Here is a 21,688-nt window from a genome sequence, read left to right on the forward strand (position 1 = left end):
ACCTTACATAGTGATACATTGTTGAAGAGGTTTAAATTTGTCACTTCTCATTAAAATTTTAAAGTTATTTTGCACATCTGAAATTTTTGAGGGATATTGCTCAATACTCTTGAACAGTGAGCAGTGTCAATCTTTATCTTAAACACTGCAGAGAATTAATAAAAGTGTTAATTTCAATGTATTGATTATAAACGGAACAATATATTCTTCCCATTGAATTGGGTCAATATTAAGTATATTTAAATATATCAGAATTTTGATCAAGAGCAATATATTTTGATTGAATTTTAAATATGGGTTTAGTTTAAATTCTGAGTTTTTCTTAATAATGTTAACATGTAAAACTATTATTTCCAAAGCCATATCATAAGTCAATTTTTTGCTAAAGTTACAGTTAAACCTCAAATGAATTTCAAAAATATCAATAACTCTAATTGCCACCAAAATACTACAGCTCTTAAAATTTTATAGCTACACTTATTAAGGCTATTAAACTGCACATATCCATATTGAAATGCTTATACTATACCTCTGGTACTCTTTGGATTGAGAGATGTTAAAAGAAAATAAAATGCTCAGAATTGAGAAACATATTAAGAACATTTTAGGCTAGTCACTCTATATTTTATTATTTCTTGTTGCTGATCCTTGTAGACATTGCAGAAGACTTAAGGATTTCTTAGCAATGGTTTGATGATAGATGATCAGAATAAAGCCCCATACAGTTTACAACTGTAGAAAATGAGTTTTTCCTGTTGGTTACCATTTAGGAATATGTACCCGGGCTAGGCATCTTTTTTGAGCTTAAATATGTATTAGTTAAAGCTGTTAATAATAATGCTCTTCTAAACTCATAGAAGTGAAAGTGGGTAACTCTTAGACATCTCAGCTTATTCTCTCAACTTGAGAGCAATAGATCTTTCATTAGCTCTAGGTTAGTCCTAACTAGGTATCTTTATTTTTAGCTAATGCTCACTGGGAATTTCCTACCAAGTCTTCTCTACAGCTTAACCTTTTCTGGAACTGGATAATAGCCCTTATGATCCTACTTTCTGATTTAGCCCCAAACCTCAGATCAGTCTTTGAAGTTTTAACCATTTCTTAAACTGCCCATGTTTTTGCCTTTCCCGCATTTTTATCCTGCTTCTTTCTCTGTACCAAATTGTATTTAGAGACTCTCCTCATTGATGTTCCCTGATTTTCATATATCTGATAATGTACCAGGATTCTGTGAGTTCTTAAATGTAAGTGGTATCCAGATCTTAAAAAACATCCATTGTTTTTTAGTTTTAATTTCGTAGTACCAAAGTTTCCATTAGGACTCTTAGGAAGGAAGTTTAGCCCTTAAAATATATTGCTGCTTTGGACAGCTTGGGTCTGGGAGTTCCAGGAGCCAAGTAAAGACTTAATAGAAATAACATACTTCCAGTGTTTGAGTGATATGTGTCCCTGATGAGCACTTACTTGTTGCTTATCTTGTTCAGTTTGTACAGCCAGGACAGCCCAGAGTGGCCTAGAAGACCAAACATTCCATTTGTGCACCTTTCCCCTCAAGGTGATCAAAGATCAGCAGTCCTTGCTACCTCCATTGTTGAGTCAATTCCCAGTTGAGATAGGTCAATGGCCGTTGTTTTGTCTTTGCTCTCGCTGTGTGAATGTGTGTCTCCGTTCTAGGACTGGCTTCTGGGGTCCCCAGCAAAGAACTTGCAGTCTTTTAGGGAACATGGATACAGATAGGACCTAGCCAGTGTGAAGAGAATAATGAATTCACACTGGGTATTCGGAGAAGACTTCGTGGAGAACGTTCATCCCAGCACAGGGCGTCATCTGTGGGCTAGTTCAGATATGTTGATATGGACCTTATGATGCAGGTTAAACACTTGACACATTTGCCCCAAATGTCAGGTGGATCATTGGAAAGGAAAATTCTTGTTTTGCTTGGAAACATTATTTCCTCAGGGGTCTCATTTGGATTGCCTTAGATATTGGTGTGGTGGCTGTGTTCTGCAGAGGCCTGGTTCTAAGCTCTCTAACCCCGGACAAGGAGGGCACAACCTGTTGCTTTATCAGCCAGCTCCCATCTTGGGCAGTGGTATCTGTTCAAGGGTAGACTGAGGCCCTGCTTGGGTTCCCTGGGAAAGAGTACTGCATGTGGCCCATTAGTGATATCTAAATTGGGTGAGGGTACAGAGAGGCAAAGCAGCAAGTTTCGTGCCAGCTATTTGCCAACCTTGAGATAAAACACTAACAGAAAAATGTCACCAACTCTTGCTTCTTTCCCCAACAGCAGTCAGTACTGTTTGGGTTACACTTGGGGTGTAGGTCAGATTACATCTTGAGTGAGAAGATGCATTTCTAAATAAGTTTTGTCTTAGGGTGGCACGACTAGGGTTAGAGTTTATAATTTAGCTTAAACCCGTACCCTGAAGCTCTTTCTGTTTTCTTTTGCCAGCCATTATTGTCTGACTTGCTTACCTAACAGCCTTCATTTCCTTGGCAGTGAGAATAGACTAAAGCAAAGATTGCTGATACACAGACTGGCTCTGTAGAGTCACCTGGGAGTCTAGCTGTTGGAGGTGCCGAATCAAGAGATCTAGTGTGGGACTGACTACCAGGCAGTAATTTTAAAAAGCTTTCATAAGTGATTCTGATGCAGTCAAGTTTCAGAACCAGTTCATGTATGTGAGTTGATTTATACATTTTTTTCCTTTCTGAGGCAGTAGCTTTTGGCAGATTCGGTTTGTACATCAGTTTTTCTAAAATCTTGCAAATTGTGTTTACGTAAGAGAGGACCTGGAGAGGACCTTTGGGGTCAGTTCATTTAGTTAAATGCTGTACATAATAGATCATCTGATTCTTACCATGGTGTGCTTCAGTATCACCTGAGTAATATCTTCATGGCTCAGCCTGGAGTGTATGAGGCAGCAGGTTAGGGGTGGGATGATCTGGGCACTGCACTTTTTGACTGAGCCCCCACTAATTTTGAGGTGAGGTTGATGGCGTTCTTCATTATCATAGGCTTTAATGTTCCCATTTAGTAAACGTTTGAAGTGGATGGGATGTATTGTTGGTAAAGATATTGGGGTTTGAGAATGTAGTGCTTTTGTGGAACATGCAATATCTAGATATGGCCACAAGGTGGTGCCAAGATTCAGCACATAGTTGCCTCCACCTCCCAGGACTTGAAACCAAACCAAAAACTAAGCCAGTTGGATAAGGATTTGGGGAGATTTGGTGTGGATGGGGATAGAATTTGCCTCTTGGTCTGGTGTAATCTGCATCTGTAGTCATGATGCTTGTTGATGTAACTTTTTAAAAAAATTTTTGACCTTGGAAAGATATTTCTTCTGCCCTATTTACTTTATTTTACATGAATAACTTTTAAGTTAAAAAGGACCATGACTCTATTCATTATGTAGATCTTACAGGATCTCTTCTAATAGTCTGCAGGGCTTAATCATTTGGGAAAACAATGTCTTCGTTGTCCTCCTCCCTGAGTATTGGGGCTTCTGTGGCCAAGGGGCAAATTTGATCCTGGTTTGGAGGGTTTGGCTGTAGATAAGCATAATTCCAGAAGAGGAAGGGTGTCACCATTTTCAGATGCTGATATAGGTCAAACAAAATAGGATAAATGTTGAAAAAGCCTTTTTGATTTGCACATTTGGAGGCCTCAGTGCAAGGTGACATCAGTGGGGGATGGGAGGAGGTTATATGAGAATGACAATGATAGCTAACATTAATGAATGCTTACCATTTGGCAGTGCTTCATGTGATGTGAGTTCATTGGTTTAATCTTCACAAGCCCATAGGAGATAGGAATCTCAGCCCATAAAGCTGAGGTAATTTGGGGTCTGAAGGTTGTTTGGGTCAGGTGGGAGCCATCTATCATCTTGGTCTGTTATGATGGACTAAGAACATTACCTCAGCAACTGATTTTTCCTTTTACTTGATGGAGACCAACTACATTCTGCAGGTCTCATTTCTCACCTGAAATTCTGCTAAAGGTCATGCCTCCTAGAACCACTCTCCTAGTTGCTCTGTCTTCATTTGATTGTCTTCACCGGAGCCTCTCCCTTTTCCCTAGAGTTGCCTCCCATTGCACTGGGATTGTCCCATTTGTCCTTCATTTGGATTTTTGTTTGCCCTGGATGAAGATTCAGCACCTTCAGGTTGCACTTAGGCAAAGACCAAAATTGTGAAGCTTGATTTTATTTTGACCTTAAAAAAAATCATTTGATCTCTAAAAATCTGAATTTAGTAAAAATCTAGATTTGATCCAGAAACCTAAATATAATGATTTGAAGATTGTTTTTATCATCAGTTTCTGGGAGTTAATTTCTTTCTCAAGAAATAAATTTTTTTCCTTCTTCTAAGAATCTGTGTTTTAAAGAGAAGAAAAAGTTACTCCCTTAAGGAATTTTCTTAGAGAGTGTCTTAGCTGCTTTTAAATGACGAAGCTAAGACACAAATGAAGACTAATTTTGCTTCGTGCTCTGCACACACCTCACATTCTCAGCTCCAGTGCATAATTGTCTGCATCAGTCTTAATTTACTCTGTGAGATCTGGACTCCTATCTGAGGGTATTTCATCTGCTCAGATGTGCCAATTAAGTCCACCCAGATAGACCATAAAAAGGCAAATAAGAAAAGTAAAACACTGAGTATCTCAATTTAGCAAATTAGACTAATCTGTAAGGGATTCTTAGCTGTCTGAAATAGAAAACCTATTGCAATACTGAAATACAAACTATATTAAATACCCAGCTTGGTGCCTCGAATATATTTTTAAAAATCAAATTGTACTCTTTGTGCTTCTGTTGTAGAATTTCTTTCATGGATATCGCAATAAGTAGAGAATGGTCTTCATATTGAAATTTCACCCTTTATTAATAATGATTTAACTATGTGGTGTGTGCCTTTTCCCTCACAGTCAGTATAGAAATGAACTACTCCAGATTGGTGGCCCTTCAGAGCAGTAAGCTCATTTTTGAATTTCAAGCAGCTCAATATGTGACTTCCTTGAAATTTTGGAGAGGGCGTGTTTGTTTTATTACTATATGATCTCAGATTACTAATATTTGACAATTCACATTAATAGGGATAGTTTGCATTTTGTGTGTGTGTGTGCTTGGGTTGGTATGGGCAGTGGAATATATTGGTTTGTCTGATATTAAATGTATCTTATGTGCTTGGTCAGTCCAGATTATCTGTAGTTAAAAGAACTGCTAAACTGATTTTACTGTTATTTGGAAAAGATGGCAGGTGTCAAGTAGAAAGTGAGTTTTGACTGTCCCCGCACAGTTTTGAGGTAGGGAAGAATCGTGTTATTGTACAAAGATGAAGGCAATCTTTCCCCTCAAGTTTTAGCACTGATATTTTTTTGAGACAAATATGAGTCAAAGTTTTAGAATTTAGTTTGCCCCTCTACAATTGTTTTTATCGTATAGCAGTTAAAGAGGTGATTATTGACTTTTTGGCTGGTACTATGAGGAAAGAGGTAGTGTTAGGGAGTTTGGAAAATACTTTTTGAGAGGGAAGATTATGTAAGCAGTTAGGAGTATAGACTCTGGAGCCCAATGATCTGGGTTTGAATCCTAACATTGATCTTGGTCAGGCTACTGTCTGCCTTTCTTTAACTGTGAAAAAGAGATCAATAGAAGTATTTGCCTCATAGGGTTGTGAGGATTAAATGAGTTAATACCTGTAAAATACTTAAAACAGTGTCCGCCGGCACACAGTGAGCATCAGTAATTATTAAGTAACTGTTGTTATTTAGTATTCGTTTTCTGATCCTAAAATAAAAATGTATATGCATAATGTGGATGTATGTATGTGTCATCTCAAAACACAGCTTGTCCTGACTAGCTGTCGTTTACTCAAGGAGGTGATATTTGGCATAGGGGTTAAAAATCATGGGCCATGGAAACAGAATGCCAAAGTTTCACCTAGCAGCTCTGAGATTTTGTACATCTCCTCATCTGTAAGATGGGAATCATAGCAATACCCTCTTCAAGGGTGATATGAGGATTACACATAATAGATAATACACCTAAGGTATTTGGCACTTGTCAGGCAGTAAGTATTAGCTGTTATTGTTATTTGCATGCCCACTAAGTAAAACATTTACTACAAAGATTCCATCAAGCCAGTAAGAGGGTCCATGAGAAGTAGAGTAGAGTAGCATGAAGAAGACCTTACGAATATTGACATGAAACGGTGACTTCTCTCTAAAGTGAAAGGTGGTTTAACAAATGGTAGTAGTATGCATAACCATATCATTAGCTGTTATCAACTTGTTTTATTGATGTTAGGCTTTTCTTACATTTTTTATTAATATTAAGGCTCCACTTAATAATAAAGTATCTATACAAATGTTAAGCACATTTTCAATGGTTGTTTGGGAAGAAATAAAAAGTTATATCTCTTTTGAACACACTAGGGAGCACTAGGTATCTGCCCAGGGGACATTCTTCAAACTTCACAGCCTGTTCATTGGTTCCAGGTGTGGGTAGGTCAAGATTACACTTTGGTTTCTCACAATTCTCTTTGTTCTAAGGTCATTGTTCCTGATCCTTATGTCATGCCTTGTAACGCTTGATTTCCACACTCCTTGGTGTCCTGTGTGTGTAAGTTCTTATGTCACAGTAATAATAATAATAATCTTGGTCTTGGCTGACAGTAGGAGTGGAGTAGCATGATTGCCCTTAGACTTTGGGGTTGCACTTAACTCCTGCCTGCTAAAGATTGCAATAGGTGTTTTGACATTTGTTATTTTTATTTACATTTAACCTATAATTAACTAATATTTCTCAATTTTACTTGTTTGAGTAATCTTCCAATAATTACAAGATAGCATCTGACATGTATGTAGTGTAAAAAAAAAGTTTACAAAGGGTTTAATACATATATAATTTCATTTAGTCCAGTGAGAACCTAATAGTTTGCTCATTTTATGGCTGAGGAGACAAATATGGCAATTGTTAACTGATGTTTCTAAAATTCAGACCTTTCCTTACTAGTTACAGACCTGTAATACAGCTCTCTGTCTACAACCAGTTTTCGCTTCTCAGTGGCTATCTTAAATCTGAATTTTTTACTGAGTTCTCTAGTGGCTTCTAGTGGAGACTGAGGGACTGACTGTAGGGGTTAGAAAAACCCTTAGTGAGTAATACACTCACTTCGGAAGATGAAGGTGGGAATATCAAAAACATTTCCTTTCTGCTGATGTAAAATGTACTTCAGGGCTAGTGAAACTTCTTGCTTCCTCTCTCTGAAGACTCATTCTTTCATAAAAAGTTTAATCTTTTTGCCCAGCCTTTCCCACCTGGTCCTAAGGAAGCTTGGACCCAAACTCGGGGCTTCTGATTCTTCCCATCAGCTGGTATGCAGAACCCAGTTGTAAAGCGAATCCACTGGGAAGCCCCAAAAAACAGAACTCAGGACTTGAAAATAACTTACAGAATTTTTATATTCAATATAAAGACTTTTCCTTTTTATAAAATTCAAAATTAAGAATTTATCCGACTTCGTATTTGTCCTTTGCCATGGCGGATTCTTTGTAGTTAACCTTAACTGTTTATCCAGTGGATATAGCCAGTAGTACCTTAAAGTTGTATGAGCGGTAAATATAACTGGAAGTAGGCTGTAAATGAGATAGAGCAGAAAGTTTCTTGAACCCATTTCCAGATAACCCACTTTGACCATTTTCAAGCCATGCTTCTCCTTTGCTAATGTTCTACTTGTCCTTAGCTCAGTTAAGAACCTCATTCATTCATTCGTTCAGCATTTATTGAGTGTCTGTGGTGAGATGGGCATTATACTAGTCTCTTGTGATATATAAATCACTAAGACAGTCTCTAATCGCAAGTGGCTCCCAGTCCCAGGGAAGACAGATACAGATTTCAAAAGATGCTAACACCTGATGAGCATTCTAGTAGAGACATCAGGTGTGCCTGAGGTGCCATGGGGTTGGGAAGGCACCTAGAGGACAGTATATCTAACTGGCTTATGAGGGAAGGCTTCCTTCTCTCAAAGTACTGCTTGGGTGAGGGTTTCAAGAATTCATGGAACGTGTGGATGTGTATGTATTGGTGAGAGGGAGGTTGGAGCCATACAGGAATGCCTAGAGATGAGGAAGCCACAAAATATGACATAAAGGGAAACTAGCTGTGTTTTTCCACTTATGTATGTTGAACATACTCGACATGCTTGAAATTCTGTTTTGAAAATTAACTGGTGGCTGTTAATTTAATTAAATTTAATTAATTTAATTTAATTTAATTAAGTAGATTAAATGGTGGCAACTACAGGTGTATTGTTAGGATTCCATTGATAAGGTACCCCAATAGGTTACAACTGGAGAAAGTATTGTACCTGGTGCAGTTCAACTGGTTATATTGTGCCATGTTGATAGCAGTCTGGTTCTGAGTCCCAGTTGCTTCCGTTAGATCATTACTGTAATATCAACCCCAGGCTCTACAGCCTGGGCCAGGTTCTCATTCCTGCATGAATGTAGAGGAGCCAGGGAGTGTTTTCTCTGCCTGCATCTGATTGGAATTAAAGTTTATGTTTATTACTAGGTTCTCTTTCAAAGTGGCTGCCAGTGGAGTCAACAGTGGACTATGGTAGTTGTGTGAGGAGTTAGAGACACTGCCAGAAACTCCATGCCTGCTTGGTTTTATGTAGCTGCAGCTGTGACCATTACATGTGTGGATTTTTAAAAATGAGAGGATAGAAAACAGGAAAAGTTTCTTTTCCAAAACTGTAAATATTGGACTGCCTCCTTCTACTTTTAAAATTAGTTATCTAGCTTAATTTTTGAAATAACAAAATTCAGACATTTTGGAGCCATTTCTGACTTTTACAATTTCAGATCCCTTGGGCCCAGATCTTATTTTTTCCTGCCCATAACCAATTTTAAGTCATTCGGTGTCTATTTTTTTTTTTTTTATGTTGTATAAAAGACAGCCATACTTCAGGACAGTTTGTTTACAAATCTATTAGAATTTTTTTAAACTTTTTTTTCTTGTTTTTTAAGTAAGGCAACCCTTAGTTGACCTCACAAATTGCAAGGAGCTTGTCAACTTACAATCCTTTTTTAATTTTTTACGCCTACAGCACCTGGTCTTGCTAGGTGGTCTCCCATCCAAGTACTAATCAGGCCCGAACCTGCTTAGCTTCCTAGATCAGACGGAATTGGGCTCGTTCAAGGTAGCATGGCTGTAGACTAGAATTTTTTTAGTTGAGATATTTCAGCAGATACCTTCTGAAGGCTAGGTGTCTTTATTCATGGTGATCATGCTATTTGTAATAATTTACTGAGCATTCATTTGATAAACTCCCATTTTTTGTTCAAATATACATGTTCAGAGAGTTCTGTCAAACTTTGTGGTGCATTGCATTTTCACATGCGATTGTACTAGACTATCTATTGCTTTCTTTTCCTCCTCAGTAAGTGAACGCAGTAATAGCTCCTGCCTCAGGATTGTGTGAGGATTTCACACATATAGGTAGGATTATTTATAATAGTACGTTAATCAGTTTAGCACTTATATATTCTAGGTTTATGCTAATGAGAGCTTTACAGGAGACACTTCATTTAATCCTTCCCAAAATTTAATTAAATAGACGCTGTTGTTCTCCCTATCTCACAGTTGAGGAAACTTACATGCTAAAGAGGTTAAATTACTTGCCATGGGTTAAGGAGCTAATAAATGGCAGTCAGGATTTGATTCCAGACCACCTGAATCCAGGCTTTTATGCTTGGGCTGTGCTTACATATGTTAAACCCAGTTTATTCATAGTATAGATCCCCCTTTATATCTGCTGGCAAAACGGATTGCCCAGCCTGTCAGACTGTAGGATAAGCAGCCTGAATAGAGCATAAGACCCTTGATGGCATCTAGGATGAGAAAGGCAACTTTTTGTCTCAGAATTCAGGTGAATCTGGCTTCCCTCCACCTCCCCAGTGTGTGCCATGTCATTCTTCTTGTCAATCAGCACTCGGTACTGCTCTGCTTAAGTGGGCACTAGTTAGATGGTCAGGTCTATTTTTGCTACAAGTCATGGGAGGAATTGCTACTTTGAATACCAGAGCAATCTCTTAGCATGAGACACATATGCAGGTTTTATAACCCTGGTATTTTCTGTCTTTAATATGTACTGGGATGATTTGTCTTCACAATGATACAAATACTTGTAGGCGATAATGATTTTTCCTCACCACTTTTAGTCACCCTTTAGCCAAACTGAATAAATGTTTGTCTTTTTCATCTTTCTTTATGAAGCGGAAGACACTGAAATGCAATCATTTATGTAGTGGCTTATGTGGTTTCCTAGGTGCTGTGTGTTCTGTGGTGACATGATGCCTATATATTTTAGGAGGGAGGGAGGGAGAAGGAAGAAGCCGAAACCCTGTTGATGCAGCGATGCGGTGAGAAATTTAACAGCCACAAAGATTTACTGGCTAAGTCTAAGGAAATAGCTACTATCTGTCAATGAAGTTTAGTATGTGATCCTGTCATACATAAAATATTTAATGACTTGTTGTACCCAACTTCAAAAACCAGTATCTTCTGGTGTTTTTTTTTTTTTTTTCCTGTCATCTTATCTTTGAGTAGTTGCAAAATGAAGTATTTTTATGTGGCTTGCTAGTTTTTTGATTTTTCTCAAATTTTTATTGTCCACAAGTATGCTAAATACAGGTATCTTTTGTTATACAGATGTTTGGTTCTGAGCTCTTCATAGTAAGAGTTTGGAATTTCTCATGAGGCATTTCTCATCTGAAATTGCTTGCTTGCTAAATTTCAGATCGTAGCAAGAATTCAGATACGTATATATGTACATATACGTATATACATATACACACACACATCAGGAAAATGTGTATACATCATTTTGATTTCTAAGTTTCAGTAGTTAGGGATACTTATATGCCAACGTTTCTCAGCCTTGGCATTATTGACATTTGAGACCAGATAACATTTTGTTATGGAGGACTGTCTTATTACATGATAGGATGCTAAGCAGCACCCCTGGCCTTCACCTGCTAGATGCTAGTAGTATATCTCCCCTCCCACAGCAGTTATAACAATCAATTATGTTATGATGTTGTCAGATTACCTTGGGTGAGGGTGGGGGAAAATAGAAGATGGCCAGTTTGCCCCTGGTTGAGAACCTTTGCTGTATGCTATTGCACATAACTAAATTTGTAGGTAATTGGAAACTCAGAAGAATAGCAAAGACTGTTATAGCCACCTAGAGGTACTTCATTTCATCAATTGCATGGAGATGATTTTTAAGGAAGAAAAATCAAAAGAAAAGAAAGGAAGAGATTGTCTTTAGAAGTTAACCACAAAAAGGTCATTAAATTTTTTACATAAAAAAACTAACACATATTAAACCTTATAGTTATATGATAGCTATTTCCTTAGCTTGGCCCTATCCTGCCTCTTTCATTTGCCATCCTCTGGAAATTACCAACAATGCTTATTTATAGGTTCTTTTAGTACCCCGAGAAGCAGTTTTAGGTCACCAACCAGTTCTTCCTTATTGGTTACGATTAAACTTCAGCTAACTCTTCATTCTGTTACTTCAAAGAGTTGAAATTTTTAGTAAGGCAAAAATTTATCAGAGGATGTGCTTCAAGGTCCTCCAGCAGCTCCTTGGATGAGGTTGCCTGTCACTCTGTGTTTGGCCTCTGTGCTGGTTTGGTCATTTATACTGGAAAACTTACCATTCCTCTAACTAGGCAGTGTGTGCAATATTATCCTTCCATTTTCTCCTTTGCCTTCCTTCACACATTATTATTCTTGCATAATGAGTGGCAGATAAATGCCTTCTTATATATTGTTGTTCTTATTCTCTTTGAGCTTGTATTTCAAAGGCATTACCACCATTTTGTGAAATTCAGCATGCATACTGAAAAAAGTCATCCTTTTATTTTGGAAGTGAATAGAATATAAGGCTATTTTTTTTTTTAAGCTCATGACAACAGTGTCCATTATAGTTATACATATGCAGAATTAGTCTGACTAAATGGCTGTACCTTCCTAACAACCTTGGTGTATTACTGAGACTTTTCAGATCTTTAGACTTTTTTTCTGTTATACGTATGTGACATATCCTTCAGAAATTTAAATGTTTATTTTATTTTGTATCTGAAAAAGCATCATATTACTAAATTTCTAACAGGTTTTATTTAGTGAACACATTTTTTTTCTCACTGGTATAATTATCACTACTTTTATGTTGTTGATGCCCTCCCCCCCAATTAAGTTATCAATGTGTGAATCTAATATATAGTAATTTCGACCCAAAATTTGCTTTATGTTCAAGGTACTGTGCTGTTTATACTATGACTATCATATCTTTATTACAGAAATAGTAATTATAAATAAGATATATTTTTTGTCATATTGCCATTTTGGAGGTGCTTAGTTATATTGAAATTTTCATAGAATCTTTTCTAGAATTAAGTTCATGTATCTTAGAAACTTAGCAGAGAAAATTTTCCTTAGGGCATGCCAGAAGAGAAGCAAGTAGTTTTGATAATGAAATGGGGCCTTACAAAAATATTTCTAGCACAGCTATAATAATTCAAATAAGAATAACTGAAATGAAAAAGAAGGAAAAGAGAATTGTTTTTCTTCTTTGAATATCAATGTTTTGGGTAATGTTGACAGCAGAAAGCTGAAAGACTTCTAATTTGTTTTTTCCTGTGCATCATCTAGAACTTTCTATTTTAATATGTCTTATAACCAAAATAATAGAAATATGATTTTTATTTTCATGGTAGGAGATGGAATAAACTGAGACTGCAGGACAAAGAGAAGTGTCTGAAGCTTGAAGATGATTCTGAGGAAAGTGATGCTGAATTTGATGAAGGTTTTAAAATTCCAGGTTTTCTGTTCAAAAAGCTCTTTAAGTATGTGCCATGTATTCTTTCCTTTATATCTGTGTTCTTTCCTTTATATCTATCATCAAGCCATTGTGTACAAATTAATATTTTAGGAATTACACAGTAGTTACCTGTGGACCCTTAAGGTACTTGCAACAATTTATTGCAAATACATATACTGTCAAATAAAATTGTAGCCACACGCTGTTCATTAAAATTAGATGATAATAAATTGACTAAAATGTGCATTGGGTATGTTTGTAAACTGATGAATCTATAATAGACCTGTCTCAGCAGACTAAAAGCAACACATTTAAAAGCCATCTTTTTGTTCTTAGTAATTTCGAGGATCCGAACTTCTCATTTTTTAGATTAAGAAAAGTTGTATATTAAAATCAATATTAAGGAGGTTTTTTTACTTCTTTTTGGAAATAAAGAACTGTTGAGATTATTTTCTGAGTGCCGTATGTTATACCTAAGGGTATAATACTTTGAGCCGACCAAATGTGCATCTGAATATTTTATGCAGATGTTGTTCTAATATCAAAAGAGAAGATCTAGGCAAACACTTTCAAGATTAAGCTGCTATTTGAAACTGACTTTGTTTCATATGTGAAGTGGCCCAATGTTATCGATAACCAGATGCTGTGTAATAGATGCATGCCTATTAGCCTACAAGGCCCAGGCAAGTCTCCCATGATGAATATAAATACTGAGGCACATTTTCAATCTCATCACTCCTGGGACTTACTTAACAAGGTACTTTAGGAAGGCTTCTTTGAAGCGTATAGGAAGTTAAACCATTAAATAACTTCTTTCTGTCTCTTGTATCATCGCGTGGGTGCAAGATGCAAATTTCTTTGAGATGGTTATGTTTAATCTCCTTCATAGATTCAGCTGTCAGCATGATTTAAACTTACACAAGAAGTCTGTTTAAAAACAGCATTTTTTTATATTTCCTCTCCAAGAGCTTTTATACTAGTTATAATTTTTCTCAGAGTAGGGAGGAAAAGGGCAGGGAGTAGTTATTTTATTACACTGAACATATAGGAAAGCTAAGTCTTGATTGGGTAGCCATAACTGGACAGAGGAACTATAAAGAAATTCAAATCTGAATCTCTCCAGTAATTTTTGTATGTATTTTATGGTCTGGAGTGGTGGCTCCTTTGTTTATTGCTTTTCCCAAATGAAAATTAACTATGAAAAGGTAAATAAAGACAACATTTATTGGCAACTCTTTTAATCTTCTCTAAAGTGATTGCTTATTAAGAAACAGGCAAAATAATATCAGTGTTTTATTAGCAAAAGCAATACCCAAATTATAGATTAAATTGATTTATCAAAGACAGGATACTTCTACATATGTAATAAGTGTTTTGGCAAATATCCTCAAGACTCAAGTTGAATGTGTATTATTTTTTTTAAATGTGAGATTTTCTAGCAAAGAACTTTCACAGCTACAACCAGACTTTGCTTACTAAAAGTATGTATGATTCAGCGTATTGACTATTGACTTTATTGTAGTTAATGTAAATACATTTTTTTAAAAAAATTTATCTTAATGGGACATTCCTGGAAAGTATTTTGTTTTCATCATTTATCTCTCAAAAATTGGATTTTAAATATTTCATAAATGTTATAAAACTTATGTTTCTTTTCTTCTACCATATATATATATATATATATATATATGTAAATAATAGGATTGATAGTCTCCATTTTTCTTTTATGATTGAGTTTTTGCCAGGCCAATTTAATTTTAAGCTGTAGATATATTTTTTACCATATTTACCGCACTCTGTGGAATTAAATTAACAAGGGTATTCTTGTACGCAAGGGAGTCAGAAGGTACAATTATCCATTTAAGTGTTATTTTCTACAAGATCATGTTTAACTTTTAAAATTCCCTTTTGAAAGTATGCCCAGCAAATGCATTCATCTGTATAATTTAGTAATCAAATGACAGAGTTCACTCCTTTGACCTTACTTTTAGCTACACTAGTTAATGTAATCTTGGGTTAGTGTGACAATGCCAAGATATACCAATTATCTGTGGTTATTTTGGTGATGCTTTAGTCTCATGCGGAAAGCAAAGTATACTGATTTCTTTACTATTATACAATAGTTTATAAAAATCTTTAACTTTTCCTAAAGAATAATTTTTATATGCTTTTCAAAGGTTTTGCAAACTGAATTCAATAACCCGATTTCATTTAAAGTATATAATGGTTTTAGTATTTATTGTTACGAAATTAAGGCAACAAAACCCGTCAGTTAATGGCACTGCTGGAAATAGAACCCAGGCTCCCTTAATCCTCATCCAGCCTACCAGTCAGTGTGCTGGTGCAATCTGAGGGCCTTTATGGAAAGAAAGAGCTTCTTTCTGCTATCTTTGTACAATGTCCCCAGTTGTTTTGGGAGATTTCCATGTAGTGATGTGACTTAAGGGGCTGCCTAGTAGATATTTTTTCTTAAGTCATTTCTTCTTATAAACACACAATCATATGCTGTGTGAGAACCCCTGGAGGTTATATTTCTAGACAAGATAAAACCTAGCACACTGTTACTGCCTATTCTGGGTTACATAGAATTCAGATATCTTAACCCCCAAATTCCTTCTGGGATACCATACTGGTCACCATTTCTTATTTCTTTCATGATTTCTCCATTGTACCTCTCCAGATTCTTCTCACTTTATGTTAATTGGCCCCAAACAGAGGTGTTGGATAGAGGCAGTGCAGTGTAGTTAAATACTAAATGATCCTTGGTAATTTTTGGTCCCTGCTCTTTCCAGAGAAGGTGGTTCCAGAGTTGTTCTGTACCTCAGTAAAAAGAGGTCCACTAACTAAAATTTAGCGATTCTGGAAACTACAGTAGTCCTCCCTTATGCTAGGGGGATATATTCTGAGACCCCTAGTTGATGCCTGAAACCATGGATAGTACCAGACTTTCACTTTCTCAATTAAAAGAAACACATACTGCTTCTCTTTGACATTTGAATTGCCAGCATGAGTACTCTTGTGCTTTGGGGCCATTATTGAGTAAAGGAAGGGTTATTTGAATACAAATATTGTAATACAGTGAATCTGATAACTGAGAGAACTACTGAGTAAAGGGTAGAGAGTATATACAATGTGGATACGCTGGACAGAGGGATAATCCACATCCTAGGTAAGACGGACTAGGAAGGCTCAAAATTTCATGCTACTCAGAATATGATGTGCAATTTAAAATTTACAGATTGTTTATTTCTGGGACTTTCCATTGATTATTTTCAGACTGTGGTCAACTGCAAGTAATTGAAACTGCAGAAAGCGAAACTACTGATAAGGGGAGACTACCATACATCAGTTTTTTGGAGAGTTTTTCAAATATGTCTTTTTCCAAAGCTGAGATTAGTCTAGTGTAGCCAGTTCAGAACCAGCTTTGATTTTACATGTCGATTTCTCATCTTCAACCCAACTGATATTTTGGGCTGGATTATTTTGTTGTAGGGACTATTCCTGTGCATTGTGAGATGTTTAACAGCATCTCTGGCCTCTACCACTAGATGACAATTGTACTTTCCCAGTTGTAACAACCATAGGTATTGCCAGATGTCTTCTAGGGAGCAAAATAACCCCCCTGAGTAGTTCTCTCAATCTTAACCACTGGTCAAGATTATCTCTAAAGTGATTTGGTATCAGAGGTTCTGAATTTCACTTTTGGTTATTTTTTTTCTAGCAGTGTGACCCTTGGCAAATTACTTAACCTTTTCTGTGCCTGTATTTTCTAACTACCAGATGGGCTTATCATCTCCCTACAGGGTGGTTTTGAGGCTGTATCCAAACTGCCTAGCCTGGTGCTTCCCTGACAGCAGGCTTCTTAAGGGGTAGCCTTTATTCTCTGGTTATATACCACATGTTAATAGAACCTTTTCTTCTTCTCAAATTAAATGATCTTTATACTATACTTACTGTATTTTGAATTTTAATCATCTTTTCTAGTGTTCATATTCAAAGTGTATATTATAATTAGCAAGTTTAGTAAACAGCAAAATTCTCAAAATTTTTTTTATTTGGTAGATAATAATGCAACAGCTAGAGTTAGACTTTTGGAATTGATTGCAAAATACTGGGGAAAGTTAATTATGACATTTATTGAGAAAAGATTAAATAAAACTAGTTCAACAAAGATTGAAGTTCTTAATGAGATTTTAGGTTAGAAATACCATGTACCAAATACATGGTAAACATTTGGGCAATAAAACCATAACCACTTTCTTTTAAGGTGGGAAGATCATTAGTCTTGGTACTTTCTTTGAAAAAAAAAAAAAAAACCCTTTGATTTTGTTGTCTTTTAACTTAAGTGTTTTCAGCTTTAGATTTTTTTTTCATATTGGCATATAATCTTTATACCATTCCATGATGTTAACTCTTTCTTTCACTCTCAAAAATTCTTTTTGTATTACTCCTTTTTAAAACTTCACTTTTAGATTATAGATTAAACATGCCATTGATGGATAAAGGAAAATACCAACTTATTATTTTTTTTATAGAGGGGACTATGTTATTTCTCTTTGACCTGTACCATTTATTTAAAGTTTTAATAGCTCTGATATTATGTATCTATGAAAAATCCCTGAATCAAGTTCTTCTTTAAAATACAAAAAAGCCCTTTATATTGTTGAGTCTTTAAAGTTCTTTTTTGCATCTGTTAATAATATGACAGAATCATCTGTTATGTGCTAATTTTGTGAGCAGCCCTATTATTCAGAACTGTTTAGGGCCTTAAATATAATTTAATTTTTTCTATAAAAAGACAGTATGATAACCAAATGACTTTTCAACAGTATATGCTGTAAGTGGTGGTATTCCCTGTCCTGCTTTTTGATGCTATTCATGCCTCTTTTTTAATAGAAAAATTATTGGAACTTAAAAAACAAAATATTTGAGATTTTTTTCCAGAAAGACACTAAATAAAAGATAATAAGGTTATGCTTGTTTACCAAGCTGTTTTTAATGTTGAAAAAGAAATGAAATAGTCCCTAATTACCCCATCTATCAGTTTAATTAGAAATGTGTTAACATTCTGTAAAAAAATTGTGATTTTATGCCTAGGTAATCAAAAATGTATGACCTTATAAATATAATACTCATGTAAAACACACATCCGGCATGTTTCTCTGACTGATACTAGAACCAAACCAAATGATTAATTCATAAGTACTTTCTGTTATGATCTGTTTTATTTACCATTTGCCATTTTCTTTTTCTTGTTGGTGTTTGTTGTTGTAGGTACCAGCAGACAGGTGTTAGGTGGCTGTGGGAATTGCACTGCCAGCAGGCAGGAGGAATTCTGGGAGATGAAATGGGATTGGGCAAGACCATCCAGATAATTGCCTTCTTGGCAGGTCTGAGCTACAGCAAGATCAGGACTCGTGGTTCAAATTACAGGCAAGTGCTCCTCTGCAGACTGTCAGTCTGTGGAGCTCAATTAATATTTCATCAGATGTATTGCTGTGGAGGACGGTCTTGTGAATTATTGATGACATTTCAATTACAATATTCCTTTAATTCTTTTAGTGGGGGACATCAAAGGAAAATTTTTACGAGACGATGGAGCTGTAGGGCAGGAGAATTAAACATGTAACACTTTTAATGAATTCCAGGCATTGATGCTTCATTTTGCAGATGAGCCCCACTAGATATTTTGGGTCAATACAGTGTCTAAGGTTAGCGTCTACAAATGGATTGTTTACAAACTCAATTATGTTAATATCAATAGTTTACACAATATGGAATTTTAAATTAGACATAATACTTTTAGTTCCATTTATTAAATTTTATATTAAAATATTTGTTCTGGCAGGAGACCAGGTGAGCATTACAGTAAATACAAAGTCTATTCATGGGGAAAGTTGGAGCTTAGGAGAAGCGTTCTCCTGAATTTCTTTTATGATCAGTATGCATAAGCATTTATAGATAGTGCTTTTTTAAAATGAAGTTACTTGTCTGTTCACTGTGCTTTCCACTCCCTCTCCTAATCTTTAAGATTTTTATGTAAATTCTAAGCCAAAGCCTGAATGACTAACTAAAATGATAGAAAACTGTGTTTAGATTTTAATTTTTATTCTCTTTAGGAATTTAAACTGTTAAAACTTTAGTACTCTGAAAGCATTTAAACTGTGTTAGGTCAATATGATAGGACTGAAATGCTTTATTTTGAAATCAGTACAGTGACTGTTTCCATATTTAAGCTATAATTTAGCTTTATGTAAATCAGTATTGGTAAAAATAATGCTAGGTAAATTATGCAGACTATTTAATCTTGAACCTAGTTAACCTGAGAACTTTTTGGATTCCAATAGGTGTTTCTAATGAATAACAGCAAGATGTTTACCAGAAAATTGTTCTGTAGGAACTTTCCACACTCACTGGATGTGATTTGGAGACACCTTTAAAATGGTACCTGTGTGCCTGAAGCCAGTGACTACTGAGGTTCCTATGTTACTTTCTGGTTCATTGGCAGAAAAATGCTTAGTAGAGAGTCAAATACAAATCATAAACTATTGAGTGAAGAACTTTTTTCCAATATTTAGAGTTTAGTGCTTTGTTTTTATTCCTTGCTTTTTCATTAACTTAACATATCACCACTTCATGAAGAGTATTTAAAATTTTATAATATTTTAGAAATATTTATATAAATGTAGGAATGGGACAAAAAATAGAAGATTTTCAAATAAATATTGTTAATATAAGAAAGTTGTATTGAAGTGGTGGCGTTTCTTCAAATATTAGAATTCTATTACATTTTGCCTGGAAACACTTGAAAACATTCCAGCCCAAGGGAAAAGTCAAAATTGAAGATGGACATTTATTGTTTTCTTTTCTGTGACTGTCATTAGTTTAGCATTTGTAAAAATGGTTTTTCTGTTCTAAATATGCTCTTTGGTTAGCTTGGCTCTATAACTCTACTTGGGTTTTTTTGATATCAAGAATGTCTCAAGCTGTCCCAGATAGTTTCTAGAACTGTCTTTCCTTCCTTAAATGATTTCTGGGATTTTTTTATTTCCCATCTCTTTCCTTCCTTCCTCTTCTTCTTATCATGAAACTTGTGTGGAATCTAATACTCGGCCTAGGAAACTTGAAGTCATCCTCACAGTGTAGTTTTGATCTAAAAATTAAAACATGCTCTCTCAAGTAGTGACAATCCTGCTACGAGTGAAGTCAGGGCTAATAATGAGCAGCAGCTGTAATCAATTAACTATCAATGCTCATATCTTCTTTTCTATAATGAAGTAGTGTGGCATGTTGGACTGTAGCCCACATTGTCTTCATTAAAATAGTATTGGTAGAAGTGGCTTCCCAGAATGTGGTTATATATCAACCAAATAACTGGGCTCTTTATGGATAGAGGTATACTGAGGAGCTTGGTCCCCTCCACTTCCATGTACCAGAGCAAATTATATAACATTTTTCTGTTAAGTTTATAACATGTGTTTCCCCTGAAGCTCAGTGAACTTGGAGTTTTCCTCTCTGTCTTGAAGAAAAATAGATGAATACTCAGATGAAGTTCAAATGAAATTGAATAGTCAAGTGCTATGAGCCAGCATTGCTTCATTGGCTGTGTACATTTCTTCTGAACTCTTGCTAACTACAGATTTCTGGGTCCTAATTTGAGATGGTCTTAGTGTTGCAATTTTAAGATCCATGATTATTAAAATTTCTGTAAGTCTCTGGGATACCAAGAAGAAACTTCATGGTAAAAGAAGATTTGTTGTTAATATATATTTTTTTAATGTGTTAATTTTAAGAGGGAGAAGCATATTACATGTGGTTAACAAAAATCTATACTGGTTGTGTTCCCAGTTCGTAATGTACACACTATCTTCTTTTCACTTTGCCATTGATATTATAATAATAAGCTCCCCTCCCCAATTTTATGATGCAGAGGAAATAAATTATTTATCTTTCAAACTTCAGTTAATACTTTAAAGTCTTGGATGTCATTTCCTAAACTCTTAATTACATATAAATGGCTTGAAAAAATTAAATTAGTTCAAAGGTAAATATTTTACTTTGTAATTCCTGGTAAATTCTAGGCTATGAATAGCAGATTCCCACCCTGCAGGTAGAAATATTTGACCCTGGAACTGTTGGCTTGTCTTAAATTCATTAGGTTATCAATGATAATCAAAGATGAAAGGAATTGTAGCTAGTTGGTCATTGAGGCTAATTACTTTAGTACATTTAGCCATTTCTAAAGCTCTCTCACCAGTATTGAGGGTTGGAAAAGGGTGGTTCAGTTGATGCGACTGTTAATGGATTTGATTGCCCCTCCTGTGGTCCAGAAACAATGTAGGTCTGCTCCTAGATTTCCACTCAGCGTGAAAACCTCCATAATCTTTTATTAGAGGGAGAATGGCAGAATTGAAAGGGCATAATAATGCCATATAGATGTTCAGCCAGAATAAGATATTGGCCTTAAATGACAAAGTATGACTCACCATTGTAGCAGTTTGCAGAAAGCATGTCATAAAAAGGGGGGAAAATGCTATATAATAGATAAAAGTATATGTATATATTTATACTTATTCGAAAGTGAATTTGTTTTTAACTCTTTTAGACAGGTTTTGATTGGTTGTTTCCTAATCTCTGCTAAGTGCTTATTGATGATAACTCTCTTTTGTACTCCTTGGAGAATATAAAGAAGCTGGTGCATTTAATCCTTTTAGAAAGGAATATTGTCTTAGAAGCCTGCACAGGATGGGTCATTGTTGAAAAGCAGAGCAGGACTCGGGAATTCTGT

The 21,688-nt window shown here is 35.6% G+C and overlaps 1 protein-coding gene and 1 pseudogene across 5 annotated transcripts in view; one reads left to right on the top strand and one right to left on the bottom strand.

Moving 5' to 3' along the window:
* ERCC6 (ERCC excision repair 6, chromatin remodeling factor) overlaps positions 1–21,688 on the top strand; it is a 67,115-nt gene that overhangs the window by 14,193 nt on the left and 31,234 nt on the right. For 4 of the 5 annotated variants that reach the window (XM_016140961.2, XM_016140960.2, XM_016140964.2 and 1 more), the window contains exons 6-7: positions 12,797–12,925; positions 18,175–18,333. In XM_016140961.2, coding sequence (XP_015996447.2) covers positions 12,797–12,925; positions 18,175–18,333 — 288 coding nt within the window. The remainder of the gene's footprint in view (positions 1–12,796; positions 12,926–18,174; positions 18,334–21,688) is intronic. The other variant, XM_016140963.2, reaches the window with a different exon arrangement.
* LOC118604824 lies at positions 9,109–9,227 on the bottom strand (annotated as a pseudogene).

Source organism: Rousettus aegyptiacus, unplaced genomic scaffold (genome assembly GCF_014176215.1).
Source record: "Rousettus aegyptiacus isolate mRouAeg1 unplaced genomic scaffold, mRouAeg1.p scaffold_m13_p_6, whole genome shotgun sequence".
In the NCBI taxonomy this organism is placed as follows: domain Eukaryota; kingdom Metazoa; phylum Chordata; class Mammalia; order Chiroptera; family Pteropodidae; genus Rousettus; species Rousettus aegyptiacus.